At 42.0% G+C, this 20,858-nt stretch overlaps 1 protein-coding gene across 2 annotated transcripts in view; it reads right to left on the reverse strand.

Moving 5' to 3' along the window:
• rsrc1 (arginine/serine-rich coiled-coil 1) overlaps positions 1 to 20,858 on the reverse strand; it is a 111,204-nt gene that overhangs the window by 60,441 nt on the left and 29,905 nt on the right. For both annotated transcript variants that reach the window (XM_063906290.1, XM_063906291.1), the window contains exon 5: positions 5,938 to 5,974. In XM_063906290.1, coding sequence (XP_063762360.1) covers positions 5,938 to 5,974 — 37 coding nt within the window. The remainder of the gene's footprint in view (positions 1 to 5,937; positions 5,975 to 20,858) is intronic.

The following is a 20,858-nucleotide window of genomic DNA, read 5'->3' on the forward strand; positions in this document are numbered from 1 at the left end:
AATAAACACATTATTGAAATGTGGGTTAAAGTAAACTCACCTGACAGTGATAAATGTCTCCAAAGCAATATCTGGAGTCCATCTACTGTAACATTCATCTTAATTGCACCACTGTAACCATTATTTTCTGTCAATAAACAGTTTCAATATACACTCTCTGTAACTCTCTTTATGCTGGAGTTGATATGCTCAATATTCATCTCATTATATTTTTAAAGTCTTCATCTGTTTCCATTTTCTTTCATTTGTTGCATTCCGCTCGGGCTTCCTCCTCATCTCCTCCTCTTCCTCTACGCCTCCCTCCGTCTCCCCCCAAACAAACACACAGATATATCCCATACCCAAAAGAGGACAGGGGAAAACAGATCCCCTAGAAAATGCAATATTTCTGTTTTTAATATCGAGGTCTATAAGATCAGGGCAGAGATGGGTTCCATGGCAATATGTTTATTTATATATTTTATAAGGAGGGAAAAAAAATCTGCCTATCTGTGTATGCATTTGGGGGGCCTGGGCCACTGTATCCGAGCTCATCTTATATGAAAAATAATGTTGTGTATGGCTATACTTTTATATATAATGGCAATATGGGATCAGGGCTCTTTTACAATGTGCCATACTTCAGGCTAGGGCTAACAGCATTTTATGGCCCGCCAGCAGTTCATCTTCATGTCTCAGGCAGGCAGGAGCACTGCATAATAATGTCGTTTCCTGCCCCCAAATGCTATTTCACAGGCCGGGGCTCATTTCTCAAACTTCACCACTTTTACAATTTCCCAAACTTTTATTCCCGTCATTATTACCAACAAGATTTCATTACGTATTTAGAATGTAAACAAGTCTGAGTAATGACACTCCCCCCGTCTCCCTGGAATCATTCCCGCTGATGGCTCTGCTGCTATCTCAGGCGCGTGTATTCATACAAACACACACACTTTAACATGCACGTGCATACAAATACAGATAATACACATACATACATTAACTGCCCCAGTCAAGATACAACTCAAAGGCAGTAATTTACTACCCCGTGTGTGTATGTGTGTGTGTGGTGTCGCGTGCATGTACATGTTCCGATAAAAGGGGGAGGCGGTGGGGGTGAAGAAGGAGAGAGTTTTATACTCAACTCACATAAATCATGTAGAAGAAAAATGAGCAAATGTGCAGGCTAACTCATCTTCTCCCCATCCGGAGAAAATGAAATTCACTGGAATACCTATCAAAACTGCAATCATCCAGAGATAATATCTTCTTTGGTCTATCTGCACTTTCCGATTTAATTTCCTCCATGCCCTTGACATCCAGCGATACCATTAAGATGAAGCACATACAGTAAGGGAGTAGTTCTCACGTTTTGATATATGAGATCTCTGCGCTTAATGTAATATCATCATTTGAAAATTAATGCAATCTTTCTTTTGTTTGGGGGGGGGGGGGTTGGAAACACTCAAGGAGCCAGCCGTGGTTTGACGAGAACAAGATGGAGAGAAAGACGGTGATGGGGAAACATGAAAAAGAGACAGAAAAACATTTGATATTTGAGAAAGGAGGGATTTTGTGGACCCCACCCCTCCCCTGCTTTTCCCCTCCTTCCGAGCCAGAATGACATGCAATTACGTCTGGGCCTGCCCCGAGTCAGAGGTCACTCAAATTACTCCATCATTTAGAGGCGGCGTGGAGATGAGAGAGAGAAAGAGACCACCCCACCCCCTCCACATCCTCCAAACCCCCGCCGCCACATCAAATATCATGAAATCATTAGTGTAATAAGCATGGAAATCTGTTTGCAGATTATCAAACCCCCACCTCCCTTTCCCCTCCTTTATCTGCCCAGAATCTCTCTCTTGGCTGTTTTCACCTCTTTATCCTATACAATCATATTAGAGAGGGAGAAAGACAGACAGAGACGAAAAATACAAAGAAAGAGAAAGCGATACAACGAGAGATAAAGGGACAGAGTTTAACGACATAATTAAAAACGCTAAATAAATAAAAGGAGCAATAACATATAATTCTGAGCCCTGAACTCCTCTCAACTACTTGTATTTCACACTAAGACAGCTCAGAGTCGACTCACTGCTGCATTCAGAGAGGCCGGGTTTGTCACATTCCTGGTGTGTGAGTGAGTTGTTCTGACTACAGCTGCTGTTGCCTATCTGTCAGTAAGCCAACAAGGCTATTTGCCTCCGTAAACTCTTCAACTCGCCAAGGGACACCGGGGCGACATCAGCCATCCCTGAGGAAAGCCATGTGTACCGAAGTCTGACCACTCCTTTCTACACCACCTTCTCCAGATAACACTTTCTTGTGATGCAGAGCACCTCTGAAGGAATACATTGTCGATGATGTACAACACTTTATAATATATTTTTGATACTAGTATAATTACTTTACTGAACAAGTACAATTTAACTTTCCGTATGGCAATGACATCAAGTTATTCTTATAGTAATTAACTGTCTCGAGGACAAGTTAAAAAGCCATTTAAGCATCAACGTTTTTAATTATTGACAATTTTAGTGCCAAAATTACAAACACAGAAATTGAATTTATTAACTTGTCCGATATCAAATTCAACAAAGAGCCAAATATAGTAATTCATCCGATTGGATTAACTAGAGGTAAGAGAAAATTAGGTCAAATGCACCGGTAAGACTTAAGGGATCAATTTAAGCCAATCAAAGATGCATAGACACTTCAAGGCTGTTACAAAACACCTCTATTACTGTATTTGATAAAAGAAAAATGAATTATGTATGCTGAATTCACAATATATTCACTGCCCTTAATTCTGAGAACTATAGCATTTCCCTTTCAAAAATATAAATCACAAGTGGTTAAATATGTGCCTAAATTGTTGCCTGAAATTAACACACTTGAAAACATATTTTATTTCTATTAACAATCTTGTTTTGGTTTTTAAAAAGTGCCTTTTATATCCTATTAAGACATAACGCAAGTTCTCCAATGTCAACACCTATGTCATGTCACATTTCTGTAAATCCTGACCTAGACTCAAGCAGCAAACCTTAACTGACCTGGGAACCAGCTGCTTCTGCTTAACACTAACATGTTCTATTTAAATACCCATCCCAGGCCCTCTCTCTCTCCCTGGCTTGTTCTTCCTCTCCTCTTCTATCCTTCCCCGGGCAGTGTGTGTGGTAGAACGATGGGTTCAGCTGCTGATTGAGCCAGTAATCCTGATGAGGCGGATTCCTCATGTATTGATTGAGCTGCTGGCTTTCTTCTACTTCGCTTTGAGAAGCTGTGCATCTGGACTGATTAGCTGCTGTAGGCCACCTCTTTCACTATCTCTCCATTTCTCCCAGAGCAAAGACTAGTCCAACTCGTCTGTGTGTACATGTGCATGTGTAGAAAAGCAGAAACTAACGCAGAGCACTGGGAGCAATTAACTTCAGTCTTTTTCTCTGAATCGCTACTGATCGCGTTCAGTCAATCTGCTGAAATACGAAAACAAAACAAACACGAACAATAAAACAAACCTCAGACCACATAAATCTTAATTGCCCACCTAATTACGGCACCAGTCATTCACTCAAACTGTTAAGTTAACAGGAAGAGGCATTGTTAGTATTCATCACGGAAAATCAAGCGCCAGAATTATTTGAACAGAAGCTGGAAAATGTTTCAGATATTGTTCTTGGTATGAGTAAACAATGGAACAGTTTCTGAAAATTGCAAATTAGTCAAATGTATATCGGGAAGGAAATGATAAAAAAAACCAAATTCAAGTCCAAGGAGGCTGCATGAAAGGATAATATGACTTGAGCTTTGCTACACCATGATAAGTGTCAATATGGTTGATGCCCTAATCTTAAAAGCAATACATCAACAGAAAGTCATAAACGCCTGTTTACAAACCTACAGGGATATATGTGTGAAGTATCGGTGGGAACAGCATTTCGAACAGCAACCTCAGAGGGAGACGAGCTCCATTATTTACTGTTTTCTGTCCCGAATCATAATCAGAGTCTTACACTACCCAGGCCGCCGACGACTGGGGTGCAATCTCCCCATAAGCATAAACACACCCATAAATTCAAACACTCAGTATTCAGGTATTCAAATTCCCAACGACTTGTATAAATGCACTGGTAAACATACCAATATGTGTGTGTGTGTGTGTGTGTGTGTGTGTGTGTGTGTGTGTGTGTGTGTGTGTGTGTGTGTGTGTGTGTGTGTAATGTTGAACTCTGAGCTGATCCCGATAGAGATTAGGAATCAAATGCATACATATGTTCCTAGAGTCCACTTTAAAAAATAAAAAACAAATAATAATTGAACAGATAATGGCTCAACCTAAACCTTCCAATAAAAAAAAAAATAAGGCAAAAATATTTACCCATTTGCAATACAAATTCAGGACAGGACCTGACACGACACTTCTGTTCTGACGCCGTACCACTCATGTCCTACATAAATTAGTTCACATTCCACTTCCCTTTAACAGGAAGTCTCTTCTCAACATGAGGTCCACACTACCTAATGTTTGCCAAGATGTAACTGCCAATACACATATTGATTAATGCTGTTTATGCATGTAATCCTCTCTTGAATAATTCACAACCCCTTTTATGGAGTACCACATCAATCTCACCTCCAGACCTACCCGTAGACATCGCCAAAGCCAAACTAGACCATTACTATATCGTGCACTATATTTAATGTCTGTCATTTTATTTAAGTGTCTGAACTCTGAGTGAGAAATCTATGCACCATATAGTGCCCTCAAAAAAAATCTCAACAGTGGGACAAAGAAGTAGGGAGCGGCGTATTAGTGAAGGAGGGAGGCACCGGTCTAGACAGTGGTCACTTTGTGAATATATTTTAACTTCAACACAACGCTTAAGAGAAATACTAAATAACGGTATGACTGCACGTGTCATAGATGCATTTATGCACTTTAGAGCAGTTAATGGTTCTGATTTCAGTCAATAAATCCATTAACAAACACAACCTGAGTTTGATGACGCTGAAATCTGAGGTCAGCTTTGTCTGATCCGCACTCATGTGGAGAGTTACTGTGAACTGTTGGAATTTCGGGGTCATTCATTTGTGTGGCATATTCAGGGTCATTTGCGTAGCTCGTGGTGGGGCGGGGGGGTCATTTGCGTAAGGTGCTGGGAGCTGCAGGTTTAGTATGCAGGGAGGAAAGAGAGGGCGGGCATGTGACATCCACAGAGAGCCGGGACCCTCGCTGACCCCTGTCTATAATTCATCCCCTGGAATATGGGGCACGTCAAACCTTGGTTCCTTCCCACCCAAAAAGAGAGAGAACCTTTTCACTTTGTTGCACGGCACTCTGACCCCGTATTAAAGCGAGTAGCAAGAGAAACGCTGGCTATTAAATTTTCAGTGCTGTCCCGAGAGAGCGTTTCCAGCAGGCCCTCGATTCATGAATGGGAGAAGACTGAGAGGAATGGCCCGAGACCGACAGAGAAGTACAGAGAGCCTGAAAGGTAAAAAGTATTTTCCTACATCAATGTGCAAACAGGGATGCACACTTCTGCAAAAAAAAATCCTGCAAATATCCACAACTAAATGCAGAAATGAGGGTGGATAACCAGTGTGTGTGAGTGTTTGGAAAGAAATTGGGATAAATGAAACGTTAGAAAAAAGATGGATCAGGCCCTAGGGGGGGACACTACCCTCCCTCTACCCTTGTTTTCAATGTTGTCTCTGTCCTTCCCTCCCTGCATGTTAGCTGCAGGTATTCAGCTCCAATTCCAGAGATGTCATTAGGAATGCAGATATCAAAGTGTGTGTGTGTGAGTGTGTGTGTGTGTGTGTGTGTGTGTGTGTGTGTGTGTGTGTGTGTGTGTGTGTGTGTGTGTGTGTGTGTGTGTGTGTGTGTGTGTGTGTGTGTGTGTGTGTATGAAGGGGGAAATAAAAAGGGGGATGTTGATTGGAACTTACCAGATGTTCTAATCTTGCTTTGAGGTTAGCAGCTTCCCTGCAACACAACAACACATTTCCCCAAATGTAAGAAAAATAGAGGACACAAAACATAGTTTAAGAAAAGTCATTTTTTGGCAAACAAACACACATCCACTGAAAAATACACATAAATAGATATGACAGAGACAGAGGCACATACTTTATTTTAGTGTGCTTCAATGACAAATTCTGAATCAATGTATGTATCATTTTAAACCCATTAAATCTGAAGGATAGAATTTTTGCGGCAACAACTTCAAATTATTACAAGGTTGGTGTCTGACCGTCCAGAGATATTAAGTTTCATTTTTAGAGGATTGAGAAATACTGAATATTTTAAGTTGTGTGCAGGAGTGAAGAGGTGTTGCAAGAAATGTATCTTAATAAGTTCTTTAATTAGATACTATTCGAATTGTTTCCTTTTGTGCTGTGTGTGTTTGGGTCTACACCAGGCAGAGGTTAGCCAATATTTCTGCCTCACCGTCATAATAATAATTTCAAAGTACAGAGAAAGGAAACTTGGGGCTATTATATGTGAAAATTGCGTATGATTTCCAGTGTGGCAAAACAGAATGGCGAACTGAGGAGGTGTTGGGGGGGGGGGGGGAGCAGTCGGTTTTAAAAAGAGCAAATTGGCAGTAAATAATAGATGCGATTTTGGCACATTTCAAATTTGCAGCAGCGAAAATCAACAGATCAAGAGAACACAAACAGCCCCGTCCTCGATCCCAGCACCCCCCCTCCAACTCTGGCCCCCATTACTGACAACTCCACCCCGGCCATGGCGTTTCACTGTGTGTGTGTGTGTGTGTGTGTGTGTGTGTGTGTGTGTGTGTGTGTGTGTGTGTGTGTGTGTGTGTGTGTGTGTGTGTGTGTGTGTGTGTGTGTGTGTGTGTGTGTGTGTGTGTGTGTGCTGAGAGGGAGAAAGGCTTATCGACAGGCTTCAGTTGCTAATGCAGCCAGCAGCATCACAGTGTAAATCTACACCATCTCTAAAATTACATACTGTCTCATCCATCCTGCCCCCCACCCCTTCCTCCATCCCTCCATCCATCCATCAGGCCAGGACCCAAACCCAGTAGGACCACAAACCTCGGCCATTCCCACATCGTCAACATTTCTATACGGAAAGACTGAAATGCTAAACAGAAGTATTATCAAAAGTAAGAAGCAGCCGGAGAAGGAGTCCTGAAGAGAGGATGTTTGCTTGTTTACTCTGAGCTCTGTCAGTGAGCCACATGCAGACAAGTCAACCACTTAAGGCAAACTTCATCTAGCCGTAATTACATTACATTCTGACAAACACCCCGCCACATTCATTATACATGACGGGCGCCCGGCAACCAGACAGCAAGACATTTGTTACCGTGGTGACAGTGTGTGTAATCCGCTAATGAAGCGCAATTAGTGAGAAACAATCTAACACAGGGGAGACGCGGCGCTCGATCCTGTCTCCTCCACTCATTCCCTCCGCTTTTTGCCCCCGTTTCCGCTTTTATAACTATTTATTTTTTCCCCTTTTTTTATTTTTCTGATCCAACCTTTACTAAACTCCTCACTTGCATTTAATATCCCACTTTGTCATCTGTTGTCTTGACTGTATCAGGGGCAAACTGTCCAGCGCAGTGCACACTGGGGCCAAAGGGATGGCTCTATCCATTAGACGCACAAAGCTCACACACACACACACACACACACACACACACACACACACACACCATTTTACATCCTCATCTCTCTTTTCAAAACATCATATAATCTGCTAAGGTCTTCAGGGATAAAGCCTTCCTTTTTCTTCTTATCTCCCTCCCTCCCTCCGCTCTCTGTGCCTTCAACGCAGAGGCAGCATCGATTTCTGAATTACGCCACAATATTAAATAATTAATATACTTGCCATGATTGATGTTTTGCATTAGGCCAATATTAGGTTATCAATCAAAATCCACTTGGTTTAATGTAATAATATTGAAAATGTGTCAGTGCCTGTTCATCCAATTTGTAGTGGAGGCAAGCCAGATAGTAATGGTGGTGTAGCACAAGGCCTCAGAGACACTGTGGCCTGCTTACTACAACCATAGGAGCACATTATAGCCCTGGCACACGGCAGGAGGGAGGGGGAGAGCGAGTGATTGGGGATGAAGAGAGATGAAGTGTAGACATGGAAGGACAGGAATGAAGCAGAAAGACAGTCATTTGTGATATCATGTGACAAGCTTGGCATGCTGAGAAGGCGTGGAAGTCACATCATATATTTTAGTTTGCTGTCAGTTAAGAAGTTAGGTCATAATTCCCTGTCTCATAACGGTTTTATATTGCAGGGAAATCATTTCCTTTATATAACTGTTATTTGTATAATTTCCCGCCAACATTTTAATTGGAAAGATTGAACATATTATAAATGTACCTTTTCCCAGCACATATTTTAAATGAAATATGCTTAATGCAAATCAATATAACCTCGCTCCTGTTACGTTAGCTGTTAGCTCAGTTATTTAGTCAAGTACGACACCAATGGACACCAATAGGCCGGCGTTTATATCAAACCCTGATAATACTACTGGCTACTGTACATGTTGTAGTCAAACAGAGCTGTCACATTTTTAAACTGTGGCATCGACTTGGTACCACATTACCAGATGTCCCAACATAAGAATTTAATTGTTAAGACCAATACCAGTTAAATGAAAACATCTTGATAAAAATGTGATACCACAGTCAAAACTAAACCAAACATGTATTCAAGTTTCTACCTCAAACACATATTCATCTTCAAATGTAGTCACTTTAACTGAAAAATGCATGAACGAACAATAATCCAAATGTATTGGACCTTTGTTTATTGGCAGCTAAAAGCTAATGGCTAAAGTTAACTAGCTCTCTTCTGACGATTTCAATCAGAGCAATATCTGGAATAAAAAGGATGAGTCCCCCAGAGACGTCAGAAGTGAGTCTTTTGTTCATTTTAACCCTGACCGACCTGCAGGACTGTATAAAAACAACTACTATCACATTTTCAGAATTTTGATATTAGCTTGTTACTGAAGCATTGTTCTCGTAGCGTCCTTAAACGCTTTGTGCTTTTATTTTTATCATTTACAGCTCTGCTTTTCCTGTGGTAGCATGTCTAGGAGGGAAAAAAAAAATAATCATGTGAAATATATTTTTAGTCTTTAGTGTCTTGAGATCCACATCTGGGCAAAATCTGCTCTCACACACAAAGATCCAAAAAAGTCAATGATCAATTAGCAAACTTCACCCAGAAGTCTTTAATAAGTATGTCGAGCCTTGGCAAACAAACATTGTAATGATGTAATGACCTTCAATGCCAAGCAGAATAGACAGCAGTCAGTCATTACATTCTGCATTCTGCATGACAAAGATCTTTTAAGGTAGAAATGTTGCATCATTTCATTATTTGGGAATTTCGAGTACTTCGTGTGCAGTCTATCTCTCTTTCCCTTAGAACAGCCACAAGCCAGAAAGACAGAGAGCCTGACAAATAATGGCAAATGGGAGAGGGAGGGGTCTGAGACACAGAGAGAGAGAGAGAGAGAGAGAGAGAGAGAGAGAGAGAGAGAGAGAGAGAGAGAGAGACAGAGAGACAGAGAGACAGAGAGAGAGAGAGAGGAGAGAGGAGAGAGGAGAGAGAGAGAGAGAGAGAGAGAGAGAGAGAGAGAGTAATGTACTGTTGTTCCAGTAAATGGTAATTAGTTATCTGGGGTCAATTAAGTAAAACTAGACAAACAAGTGTGAGTGTTAAACAGAGCTCTGGCAAGGTCAATATAACCCATTTAACATGGTCACTGGATCCATCACACTGCCTGCACTTTCCTGCTTTCTCATTCCAGCTCTTTTTTCCTCCCTTCCCTCTCGTTATTTAATCCTCTTCTTTAATCGCATACTTTTCCCTCTCATTCCTGCGGCATCTATCACTCACTGCATGTTCTGCTTCACTGTGTCCAAACCCTTTTCTGTGTCTTGCACCCTAAAGAGGATCTTTAAGCTGTTGCCTCATCTTACCTCATCTCCTTCGCTGTGTCTCTCCTCACCTGTCATTTTGCCTTCTACCAATCACCCAACTGCCTCTCCCCTCTCCCTACCTCACCCCACTCATCACCCTCAATAACCCCTGCTCTCCGGCTAGCAGACAATTAATTACAGAGCCAGCACCAGAGGAGTTGTCATTTGTGGTCAAGTTTCTAATAATTGCATTAGGTTTTTATAAAGATGCCCTCCACTTCTCGCCCTCACCCCCTGTCTTTTTCTTCCTCGCTTTATTTGAACCCCCCTCCTCTCCCCCTCCACCCCTTGGCAAGGGGGAGATAAATATCTTCAGTCAGTCAATGGAGGTGACAGAGGGACTTAAAATGCAGAGGCAGTCATTTGATTTCCAGCTAACAGAGCTGCCCATTAGCCCGGCACTCATCAGCCATGCATTCCCTCTCAGGCCTGCTGTCCAGAAGGTGGAAGCTTTAACTTTTTCACTGTCCCACACAGGACAGGTTCACCTCTTAATATCAGGCATAATTTGCTCTCCTCCCCTGGACACATTTTCTTTACAATTAACTTTCATATACTGGCATTGGCAGTGTCGGGGGGGATCAGCGCAGGCTTACTGGTCAATTATCTGAGTAGTTTCACTTTATGGCATTGGCTTTTTGAATAAATGTGGTAAAGATTACCCCATGTATGCGATTTAAAACTACAAAACTAAACAGTTTAAACCTTGACACGTTACTTTGTGTTACTTGAATGGATTCAACACAATGTATGAGATTTGAGGAGTGTTTATAGTCCACTATTGAACCAGAAACGACAATGGCAGTAAATAATGAAAGATTTCTTTTTTTAGGCAGACGGGTTTAACAAAAAAAGATATTCAGTAGGAGAGGTTTGGCATTATTGCTTGAAAAACAAATGACTAAAAGAGTTACATTACCTTGTTTGGTTAAATCTTTTCATGAAATCATTATTATTTAAAAGAAATCATCTTGAATTTTTATTAGTATAGCACCAAAATTAAGCAATGGGGAGTTCATTTAAACAATTGACCATGTTTAAGGAACTTCTCAGGTTTTCTTTTCTTAAAGCATACTTATCTCTTTTCTCTCTTACACACCTAAGCTGCTGAAATAACATGTTGCCCTCCAGCAGCCTCTCCGCTTGATATCAAGCAGAGATAGTGAGCAAAGGGGAAGAGAGGACACTAAAGCTGTGAAAGAGACATCATTCATAAGAGTGTATGTGTGTGCTTGTTGTGCACCCCATTTGCCACAGTTGCATGGCTTGTCAAGCGTGTCATTGAGCATTCATATGTAGTTTGACTGCTGATAGAATGGCAGGCATATTTATTAAAGAGTCAACGTGATGGGGACACCAGTGCATACACACACACACACACACACACACACACACACACACACACACACACACACACACACACACACACACACACACCATCAGTGACATCTGCCTGTTTAACTAATAGGAGGCAAAAGCTTGATATTAAGCAGCCGAGGGACACACGCACACACATACACAATAGTACAGAGAGCTCAGCTTTCCCCCAGGCCTGATTGCCATCTCCATAGCTCTTTTTTAACAGGGCTGCCAATTGAAATTGAAATTGTATTCTTGTGTGTGTACTATCAGAGCAACCTCTCAGGGCTTTATACAGCTAAGAGGAGGGCTTTTGGAGCGCACTCACACACACACACACACACACACACACACACACACACACACACACACACACACACACACACACACACACACACACACACACACACACACACACACACACACACACACACACACACACACACACACACACACACACACACACACACACACACACACACACACACACACACACACACACACAGGAAGGGGGATAATGCAGGGGTAAGTCAGGGGCTGTCACTCTCCCATGCAGAACACACAAGAGCGAACAAAACACAGACTTATGCTTTTATGCTTTCTATGTAACATTCGTGGGTACACAAGCTGTCCCCCCCCCCCTTCCCAATGGAGGGGGCTCAACTTTAGCATAATCCCAAAATGGTGGAAAAAAAAGAAAAGCAGTCCATTAAAAAAAGGGGCTAACAAATTCAGCACTTTATGTTTCTCTGATGGGAGGGTTAAGTGCAGTCAATAAAAAAGTCAGAAAAGGAGGAATAAGAACGTAAGAAGCCGATTTATGACTGGCCCTTCTGCCCTCGCACACACACACACCTGTTTACATGGGGTCCGCCTGACACCATGTCATGGACAAAGCATAAAGGACAGAGGGTCGAAACACTTGTGGAGCTTGAATGTAAAGAAACTATCTATTATTTGAATTTGCAAGATTTGTTTCACTTTTACAGACCAGAGGGCTTCTTAAAGTTACTTAACATCATTATCAAAAAACATGTGTATTGTCACTGTTCTAGAGGTAAAACAATTATAAAACTATATTAATTAGCATTTTTATGGCTGCAGTTTAAGCAGCTCCTGCCAACCAAAACCACCTGTTTATCGTACACAAACAATTTGAAGTGATTTGATCCGGTGCCACCTTTACAGGAATTGGACCATGTCAGCAATAATTCACCTATGCTATTTTAAGACCTGGCTTGTTGAACGAGGAGGAAATTCAGAGCATAATTGACATTATAAAGAAGGGAAGGGTAAAGGGGGCCAATTATGTAGATGAGAATCATGGTAACGGTGTTACAGATCAAACAGTTTTTGTGTGAACTGATGACTTTCTGTCCTAGTGAGTACTCTATTTCTTCTAGAGCTAGACTGGTAAATCATCCAGGCCGATAAATCAATCAATATAAGTTTAGAAAGAAGAAAGGAAGAGAGAAAGAAGAAACCGTTTATGAATCCCAGAAGGAGACATTATATTTTGATTGCAGAGTATCGCTGTAAAGTTGGGCTGATGAGCGAGAGAACATTTTAGGACAGAAATGTCAAACTAGGTTTAAGATTAGAAAAGTCATTAAAAAGAACAGGCAAGGCTATTTTAACACACATCCTGCTTTAAATAATAAATACCAGCACTGGTAATGGAGGCAGTACAAGATGCAATTCTTTAATAACATTTATACAAAATGCAAATCTGATTGTAAGTCCACAACAATATGAACTATGTTGCATTTAGGAAAAGTAAGAACAAAACTTCATGATTACTTTAGGCACAAGTGGGCAGATGGGGCCTATGCTTAGGACATGGCACATGTTCTCATTTAATTAGCGATTAAAGAAATAAATCATGCCTCAGCGGGTCATGCTTTAGGAACCATGTTCTACTCATTTTGAGTCAGTCGACTTAACCGGCATTTAGATCGATTCACACACGCATTTGAACACACATTTTACTTCACAGACACAGCTTCCTACAGAATGCCCATATATCCCTCTCCTCAGCCTATACACACCAACTCAGAGCTGAAGGGAATTGAATCCTGGGGCCAAGTTTTAAAGTAAATTGACTTCTTTTTAGTGTGTTACATAGAGGGAGAGGGAGACAAAGACAGAGAGTCAAACAGCAAAAGGGAGACATGGAGAGCAATCAATTTCCCCGCGGTTTCTTCAATAGCCGGCAGTCCTTTCATACCTCCCAATTAGAACCTTTCCTAATCACAGAAATACCTCTCCATTATTGAGATGGAGACAATGACACTCCCCAACATTTCCGCCTGCTCCAAAACTCTGTAGATTGCAGTACTGGTACACAAAGAATAAAGCACTGGGCTGTATGGCAGGGGGTGACGCTTGTGTTAAAATCACATGTGGAAATCTTTTGGCTCTCCTCGCGGCCCCAGAAAACTGATGGGGAACAATGGCAGCCCGGCACAGCATCTGTCATGGCACAATATAAAAAGATGATCTTGGCACCGAATGGACAAAAAAAAGAAAAAGAACAAGGGAGAGGGAGGAAGACGGGGGAATGGAGGGGAGGGCCATGCGAGAGGTAATTCATTTGCAAATCAGGCCCTGGCGCTCAGGTCTATTTCAAGCTGCCAGTGGGTGCCAGGAGTTAACAAGGTAATCAGTTTCAATCCTGCCCTTCAATTGTACATCACACCCTCATCCAGAGAATACCCGGGCCTTTCTATAGGGGCAGAGGGGGGAAATAGCAATCTGGCTGCCGGCTGGCTACACACACAATACACACACACACACACACACACACACCTGAAACCACAGACACCCATGCTTTTCTGCACAAACACACAGACAGTTTATTAATAGCCGTGTATCCACAACAAGTCCTTACAAGCTACTGAACTCAACTGTGGTAATTGTTTAAGTTGTTCTGTCAGGCAAGAAAGCCAAAGAGTTGGTAGTTCAACCTTCACAAACATTAGGATTTACCACAATTGTAGTGTATTCATTTAATTTGAGTGTTGGTGGGACAAAAAGAGACATTTTAAGATTTCACTCTTAAACCTTGCGTGGGACATAAGTCACTATATTTTAGATACCTATTGATAAAAAAAAAATAGTTAAAAGATTACTCAATGATGAAAAATTCTCAGTTGCTTTTTAGTCAATGTGTTAACACCATGGCCATATTTAAAATTGCAGCTAAACATTATGTCACAAAACTTTGCTTTGGTTTTAATTAAATATAGAAATATAATAATTCCTCCCTTGCCTAAAACCCTCTATACACACAATGAGGAACAAGGCTGTTGTGAAGCTAAAAGTGTTACAAGCAAAAGGGTAGAAAGAAAACAGCAAGCTACATTTGTCCTAATCCTTTCTTCCTCTCTCTGTATGCCACTCTTCAGCCTGTGTCAGCTGTAACCGGCTGGCTGAGAGGCAGTTAGCCCCGGTTAGTCCCTCATCTGCATAATCAATATGACAACCTTATTTTTCTGATGCAAACAGGATTTTGCTGCTGAGCTGTGTTTGTAGATGTGTGTGTGTGTGTGCTCAGCCTGCTTCTGGCTAGCCTCAGTCATGCCCCTCTTTAGCCTTAATTAGATTAGGTGCGATTATCCCGGCTCTACCTTACAAGTGTACAGGCGGGATAAAGTGTCCACAAAGGGCAGCCTGTCACAGGGACGGGGCTCTGGTCTGCAGGTTATCAGGGTCCAGGGAGACACACTGCGGACATTGTTATTCATATCATCTCCACAACGTTTTCTACCGTGCCTTTTTCCACTTCTCTTCGTGCACTGATCCCCCCCGACCCCCTTCCATGTCTGTGGTGTCAAACTGGCGTAATCACTCGCCAGTTTAAGTCTCTCTTTTTTCTCTCTTTCTGTCTGTCCGTCAGAAGACAAAACAACATGGCCCCAAGCGCTCTGCAGTCTGGCCTACAGGGAGAGATGTCAGGGGTGTGTGTGTGTGTGTGCAATTGAGTGCGAGTGTGAGTGTGAGTGTGAGTGTTAGTGAGTGTGTGTGTGTGTGTGTGTGTGTGTGTGTGTGTGTGTGTGTGTGTGTGTGTGTGTGTGTGTGTGTGTGTGTGTGTGTGTGTGTGTGTGTGTGTGTGTGTGTGTGTGTGTGTGTGTGTGTGTGTGTGTGTGTGTGTTTCAAGGAAAAAAGGTACAAAGAAAAGTTAACCCAAGTCTCCCACTAATGCTAATAGATGAACGAGCGTAGCCCAGGCTTACATGCACACACAGATCCCAGATGCTGAGGACAGAGCGGTTGCTACAGCTCACATGCAGACACTTTGCAAAGAAAATTCTGAATCCGTTTCAACGCTTGGTCTGGGGGTCAAATCTCAATAATTTCTTTGGTACCGACCCAAATGCATCCACTGTAGAGTCGAGAACTACAATAGTTAGCATTTGGCTTCTTTTGTTTCACAAAAAAGTGGGGTTTTGTAGAAACTATACAAAGTTGTATGGTATCAAAAAGTATATTTTTGGCCGTGGTATCCAAAAATGTTTAATTATACCGAGTTTCTACCAATCACTGCATTTATAAACAGAGATATTTTAGAGAGGCCAATATGTAGCATGGATTTATAAAAACATTTCTCCTGCAAACACTCAACTTAACTGTGTCATATGTTTACCTGCAGAAATGTGAAAGCCATAACATTGGCTCCAACAGCTTATTTCCTTCTGATTAATATACGTTGAAAAAAATCTGCAATCATTCACCACTCTGTTTCATTTTGTTTAAAAAAAAGCATGTTCCATACAGAGGCCAGTACTGAAATAACTCAGTTGGTGTGCATTGATGACTTTGTACATGGAGAAAAAGAAAGGAATTATTTTCTCACTGTTGATTAGACAGCAGTGCCCAAGATATTTATACACAACACTGCACTCTTTTCCTGCTTTCAGATGTGGGCATAGAAAGGCAGAAAAAAACTAGAGGCAGGCAATAATAAAGAAAAGGGCTTAATGGTAGTAAAATTGTATCAATAAAGGAAGCTACATGGGAACCTGTTAGGTAAGAAAAGTGCATGAGAGAGCAGAGGAATAGAGGAAGGTTTCTGACTCAGAATTAATAAATCACTTGTGGTATGTAGACAGATTTTTTTGACTCAAACATTTACGATTAAATCAATTTAAAGCGAGAAAAAAGAAAATATACTTGAGTTATTACGTGTTTTTTTAATGACATTTGTCATATTGTGACATTAAAATAATAATCTAATGCTAGTTACTCATTCCTACAATATGTATAATTGACATATCATATAGCAAATGAGACTACATATGCTCTACTCGCAAAACATGGATATCACAAAAAAGTCATCAGTGTGTGTCTGTGTGTGCCAGTAAGTGAGACACAGCGTAAAATAACTCTATTAGGGAATTGCAGGGACGAGGCTGGCGAAAGAACAACACAGAGCACATGAGAGTGAAGGAGAGCAAGAGTGAGTGAGACATTAGTGCAAATGAATTAAACATCGGCCCAGAGATCTAAACTTCTGCTGAAATAGTGTCAGGCTAAATGGGTGGGAGGGGAGGGAAAGAATGAGAGAAAGGGGGTGAGGATTCATAACTTTCCCGTGGCTATTCAATGTTCAATATGAGCTGTGTATCAGTGACATAAATAAATACTCCCATCCCTCAGTCATCACGATCAAGAGCACACACGCTTGTATGACTGGTAACTGCGCACATAACTCTTTTGTTTCATTTCTGGTGAGAGAAAATGAAAAGAAAAATGGCTGCCGATATGAAACCTCCACTGAGAATGATTGTTATATGTTCCTCTCAGGCAATATTTACTTCCACAACTGAGTCATAGTACTTAACTGTATGGAGTGCTGTTTACCCAGTCTGAAGAAGGTATTCTTGTAATGATCAATGCCATTAGGCAAGACCTGCAGAGCTGTATTTCTGAGGTCAAATGCATGACGAAAGGTGCTCGCAGCTCACTGAAACCTCGCCTCTGCTCCGTGTGTTTTTATCCCTTCTCTCTTTGTTACTTTGTCTGCTCTCTTCAACTAAAAAGAACATCCCTCTATATAATGTATTCTCACTCTCAGCCTTTCTCATAAAGACTTCAGTCAACACCTTTCCTTGCCTCTGGTGCAGATGAATAAGCACTGGAGTCTGGAGAAAATTAAACATTAACGGTGTGTCTCTTTTACACATCATTCTCCATAACAATCTTGTCTTTTTAGCTAGCCTTCACCAGCACTCACCGTTGAAGGCACCCAGCTTTTACCACAGAAAGAGAGAGTAAATACTGAGGGCAGAAAAACAGATTTTGTCGACAAGCACATTTACATAACCCTCCTAAATTGTAGCTGGCCTGTCATGTTTGCTGCTCATAACCTGCTGCCTATAATCCTGCCTGCATCCTCTTCTGATCCATAAAGCAGAGCAGCCAGCCACTTCAACATCAGCCAGGACTGCCATCACTAGCTGCTGCTCCTGCGAAGACAGGCCCGTAAAGAGAGGAGAGGAGGGAGAAGGGAGGAGAGGAGGAAATAAAAGAGAGGAACAGGGTAATTGGATTGGGGGGGGGGATCTTCTATTTGGCCGGGTCTGCTCTCTGTCATCACGCTCCAGGCCTGGCTTCTCTCAGTGCCTACAGCAGGTCTCAAACACATCAACACACACATAGACACAACACACACATACACGCAACTCTAAACGGCATTGAATTGCGGTTCAGGAGGCAGACTGTCCTGTGCACCGCTGAAGCCCACGGGGTGTCTAGTGTGCGTGTTTTTTTCATGTGTGTGAGTGTTTGCATACTCCTCTAACAACTCACTAAATGGTTAAACAGATTACAGAGCGCACTAAGTGGATTGTCACAGCTCTCTATCACTCGCTCAGGGTGTCTCTCCTGCGATTAAATGTGGCCAAATTTCTCTCTCTCTGTCTCTGTCTGTCTCTCTCTCTCTCTCTCTACACACACACAGAGAAATTTGCACACAGAAGAGAGAGGTCATTCTCAGCACAGACAATATGTCCTACAGTAACAGACTGTCAGTACGACAAAAAACTGTGTGTGATTCTTCTCAGCTGCACTTAAGATTCCTGATACTGTCTCCTATATTGAATGCTTATTACTGAATACACATATTTTTATCTGGATCAAATGTTAAATATATATGTCATCCTCATTATCATCATCCTTTTGTTGACTGTATCTTTAGTAGAGTCCTCCTGTCAGTGGCCAATTAAAATATTAGAAAACTCGAAAAAGGCTTATCCATTTCTGAACTAATGATACTATTTATTCTCAAGAAATGGTAACAAATGTTTTATGCGGCTAAGCAATGTGACTGTTACTTGAGTTATTTGAGAAAAACAAACCAGGCTAAAATTATACTTTCCACAGTTTTTAATGAAGGACGGTCCAAGTGAGATAAATGTTTCCTTTTTGGTCACGACCATAAATTAGACACCCCATCTATTCATTAGATGCGTGAACAAGCTGTGTCTGTGTTCTTGTTTATATTGGGGTATATTTGGCATTTAAAGGAAAAGCCATTCAAAGTCACCTTTACTCCCTGGCCAACTGGGCACTACCAGCAAGCCATTCACATTCCAGGGAGTTGTATGATTAGGAGTTAAAATAAAGATTAATGTACACCGATTAATATAATGTGGTGTATAGCTAGAAGTTGCATAGACATTCTTTAAGAATAGATAAGCGTACAGTTATATATTTTCCACCATTTCCTGCCAGGTCAGATGACACACATTCAGCCTAATGAAAAATACAGGTATGTCCTGCATCAGTGTGTAGGTCTTAACATATTTATCAATGTGGTTTTGTTTGTGCGTGTGTGTAAATAAATGTTTATCTAGTGAAGACCGTGTTCATGTATCAAAGATGTTTTCTATCCAATCTTTGCTCATTATCTGTGCAGAAAAAAAACAGCTAATGACTAGATACAGCCATGGGCCAACAAAAAGTACAGCTGCACCGCTCTGTGTGCGCATATGTTTGTCTATTGGGACCTGTGTGTGTGTGTGTGTGTGTGTACGTGTGTGTGTGTGTGTGTGTGTGTGTGTGTGTGTGTGTGTGTGTGTGTGTGTGTGTGTGTGTGTGTGTGTGTGTGTGTGTGTGTGTTGTCCAGCCTTTGCATGTAGGCATCACTTCTCACCCACCCTCATCCAACCACAGAGCCCCCACCCAAACCACATGCACTAGAACGCACACCTACAGACACACATGCACATCTACTCCTCTTCAGCTTCACCCATGTCTCCTCTTGCTCCTGGCCACTAGGCTACCCCCCTTGACGCACACACAAATAATACACACACTTACAGCTCATTGATTTAAGTCAATGTGAGTGTATCCTAACCTTCCGAGGACGGTGTTTGAAGTCTCTCTTACCTCCCCAGACCCACACCCAGAGCCAGACACAGCCTAGAGAACTGCAAGAGTGAAGGCAAAAACACACACATATATTTAAACACACAGACACACACACACACACACACACACACACACACACACACACACACATACACACACACTAGCAGCAGTAGCAGCAGTAGCAGCAGTAGCAGCAGCAGCAGCATCAGCAGTCAGTGGTCCCATCCACACCACCCATACACACACTCCCACAAGGCTGAGAGGACGCCGCAGGCAGGGGCTACATAAGCGCAAACACACACACAAACACACTTACTTTCTCTGTGTATTACCAACACTAATGAGCTGATAGATGTTGAACAGAGGCAAAGAAGCAGACAATCATTTCCTCGGAGTGAGGAAAGGAGGGAGAGAAAATCAACAGCAGTCAGCGTGAATGTGTGTGTGCTCGTGTCTGGGGTCTTGTTTTATTTTCTCTCTGCCTCACAGCCTCTAGGCTTCCAGAGGTTAAGGCTGAGCGATGGAGCAAAGCTAGCCAAACTGGGGCCTGCGGGTCCTGCCGGGACCCCTGCAGTGAGGCTGGGTTCTGTTTAGCTTGTCAGGGGAAAACACAGTAATGAGAGGAATTACTACAGCATCACATTCACACAGAGATGGGAATGGGCAGGTTGGTGGGGACGGCTCTATGGACAGACATGTCAAGAGAATGTGTTTTATTTTAAAGATTTAACAAAATAAACTTCACCCTCATAAAATGAGCTATTTTAGTGAACAATGGATGCTGTGTAAGTGCGACCCCCCACTAGCAGACAAAAAACCTCCTAAATTATTCTCTTATAGACAAAGACATCAAAAAAGGCTTGAATGAAAGGTAGGCAGTCATTTCATTTCCTTAACCCTAAGCTCATTATACCAACTCCAGTTTGACATGCAAAGGGAAAAGACGGCTCTCTGATGCCAGGAGAGGTCTCCACACTGCCCTCTGTGCCTCCGCTGCCCAGACCCTGCCCATTTCACACTCAAATGACATGAAATTGAGTTATATGGACCAACAGTCCTACCGTGACCCAGCACAGACAAGGAGTTCAGCCTAATTGGACAGACCTCTCTGATGGAGGATGTGGAGTAAGGCAGCCAGCCCACGTTCT

The sequence above is a fragment of the Eleginops maclovinus genome, chromosome 18 (assembly GCF_036324505.1).
Source record: "Eleginops maclovinus isolate JMC-PN-2008 ecotype Puerto Natales chromosome 18, JC_Emac_rtc_rv5, whole genome shotgun sequence".
In the NCBI taxonomy this organism is placed as follows: domain Eukaryota; kingdom Metazoa; phylum Chordata; class Actinopteri; order Perciformes; family Eleginopidae; genus Eleginops; species Eleginops maclovinus.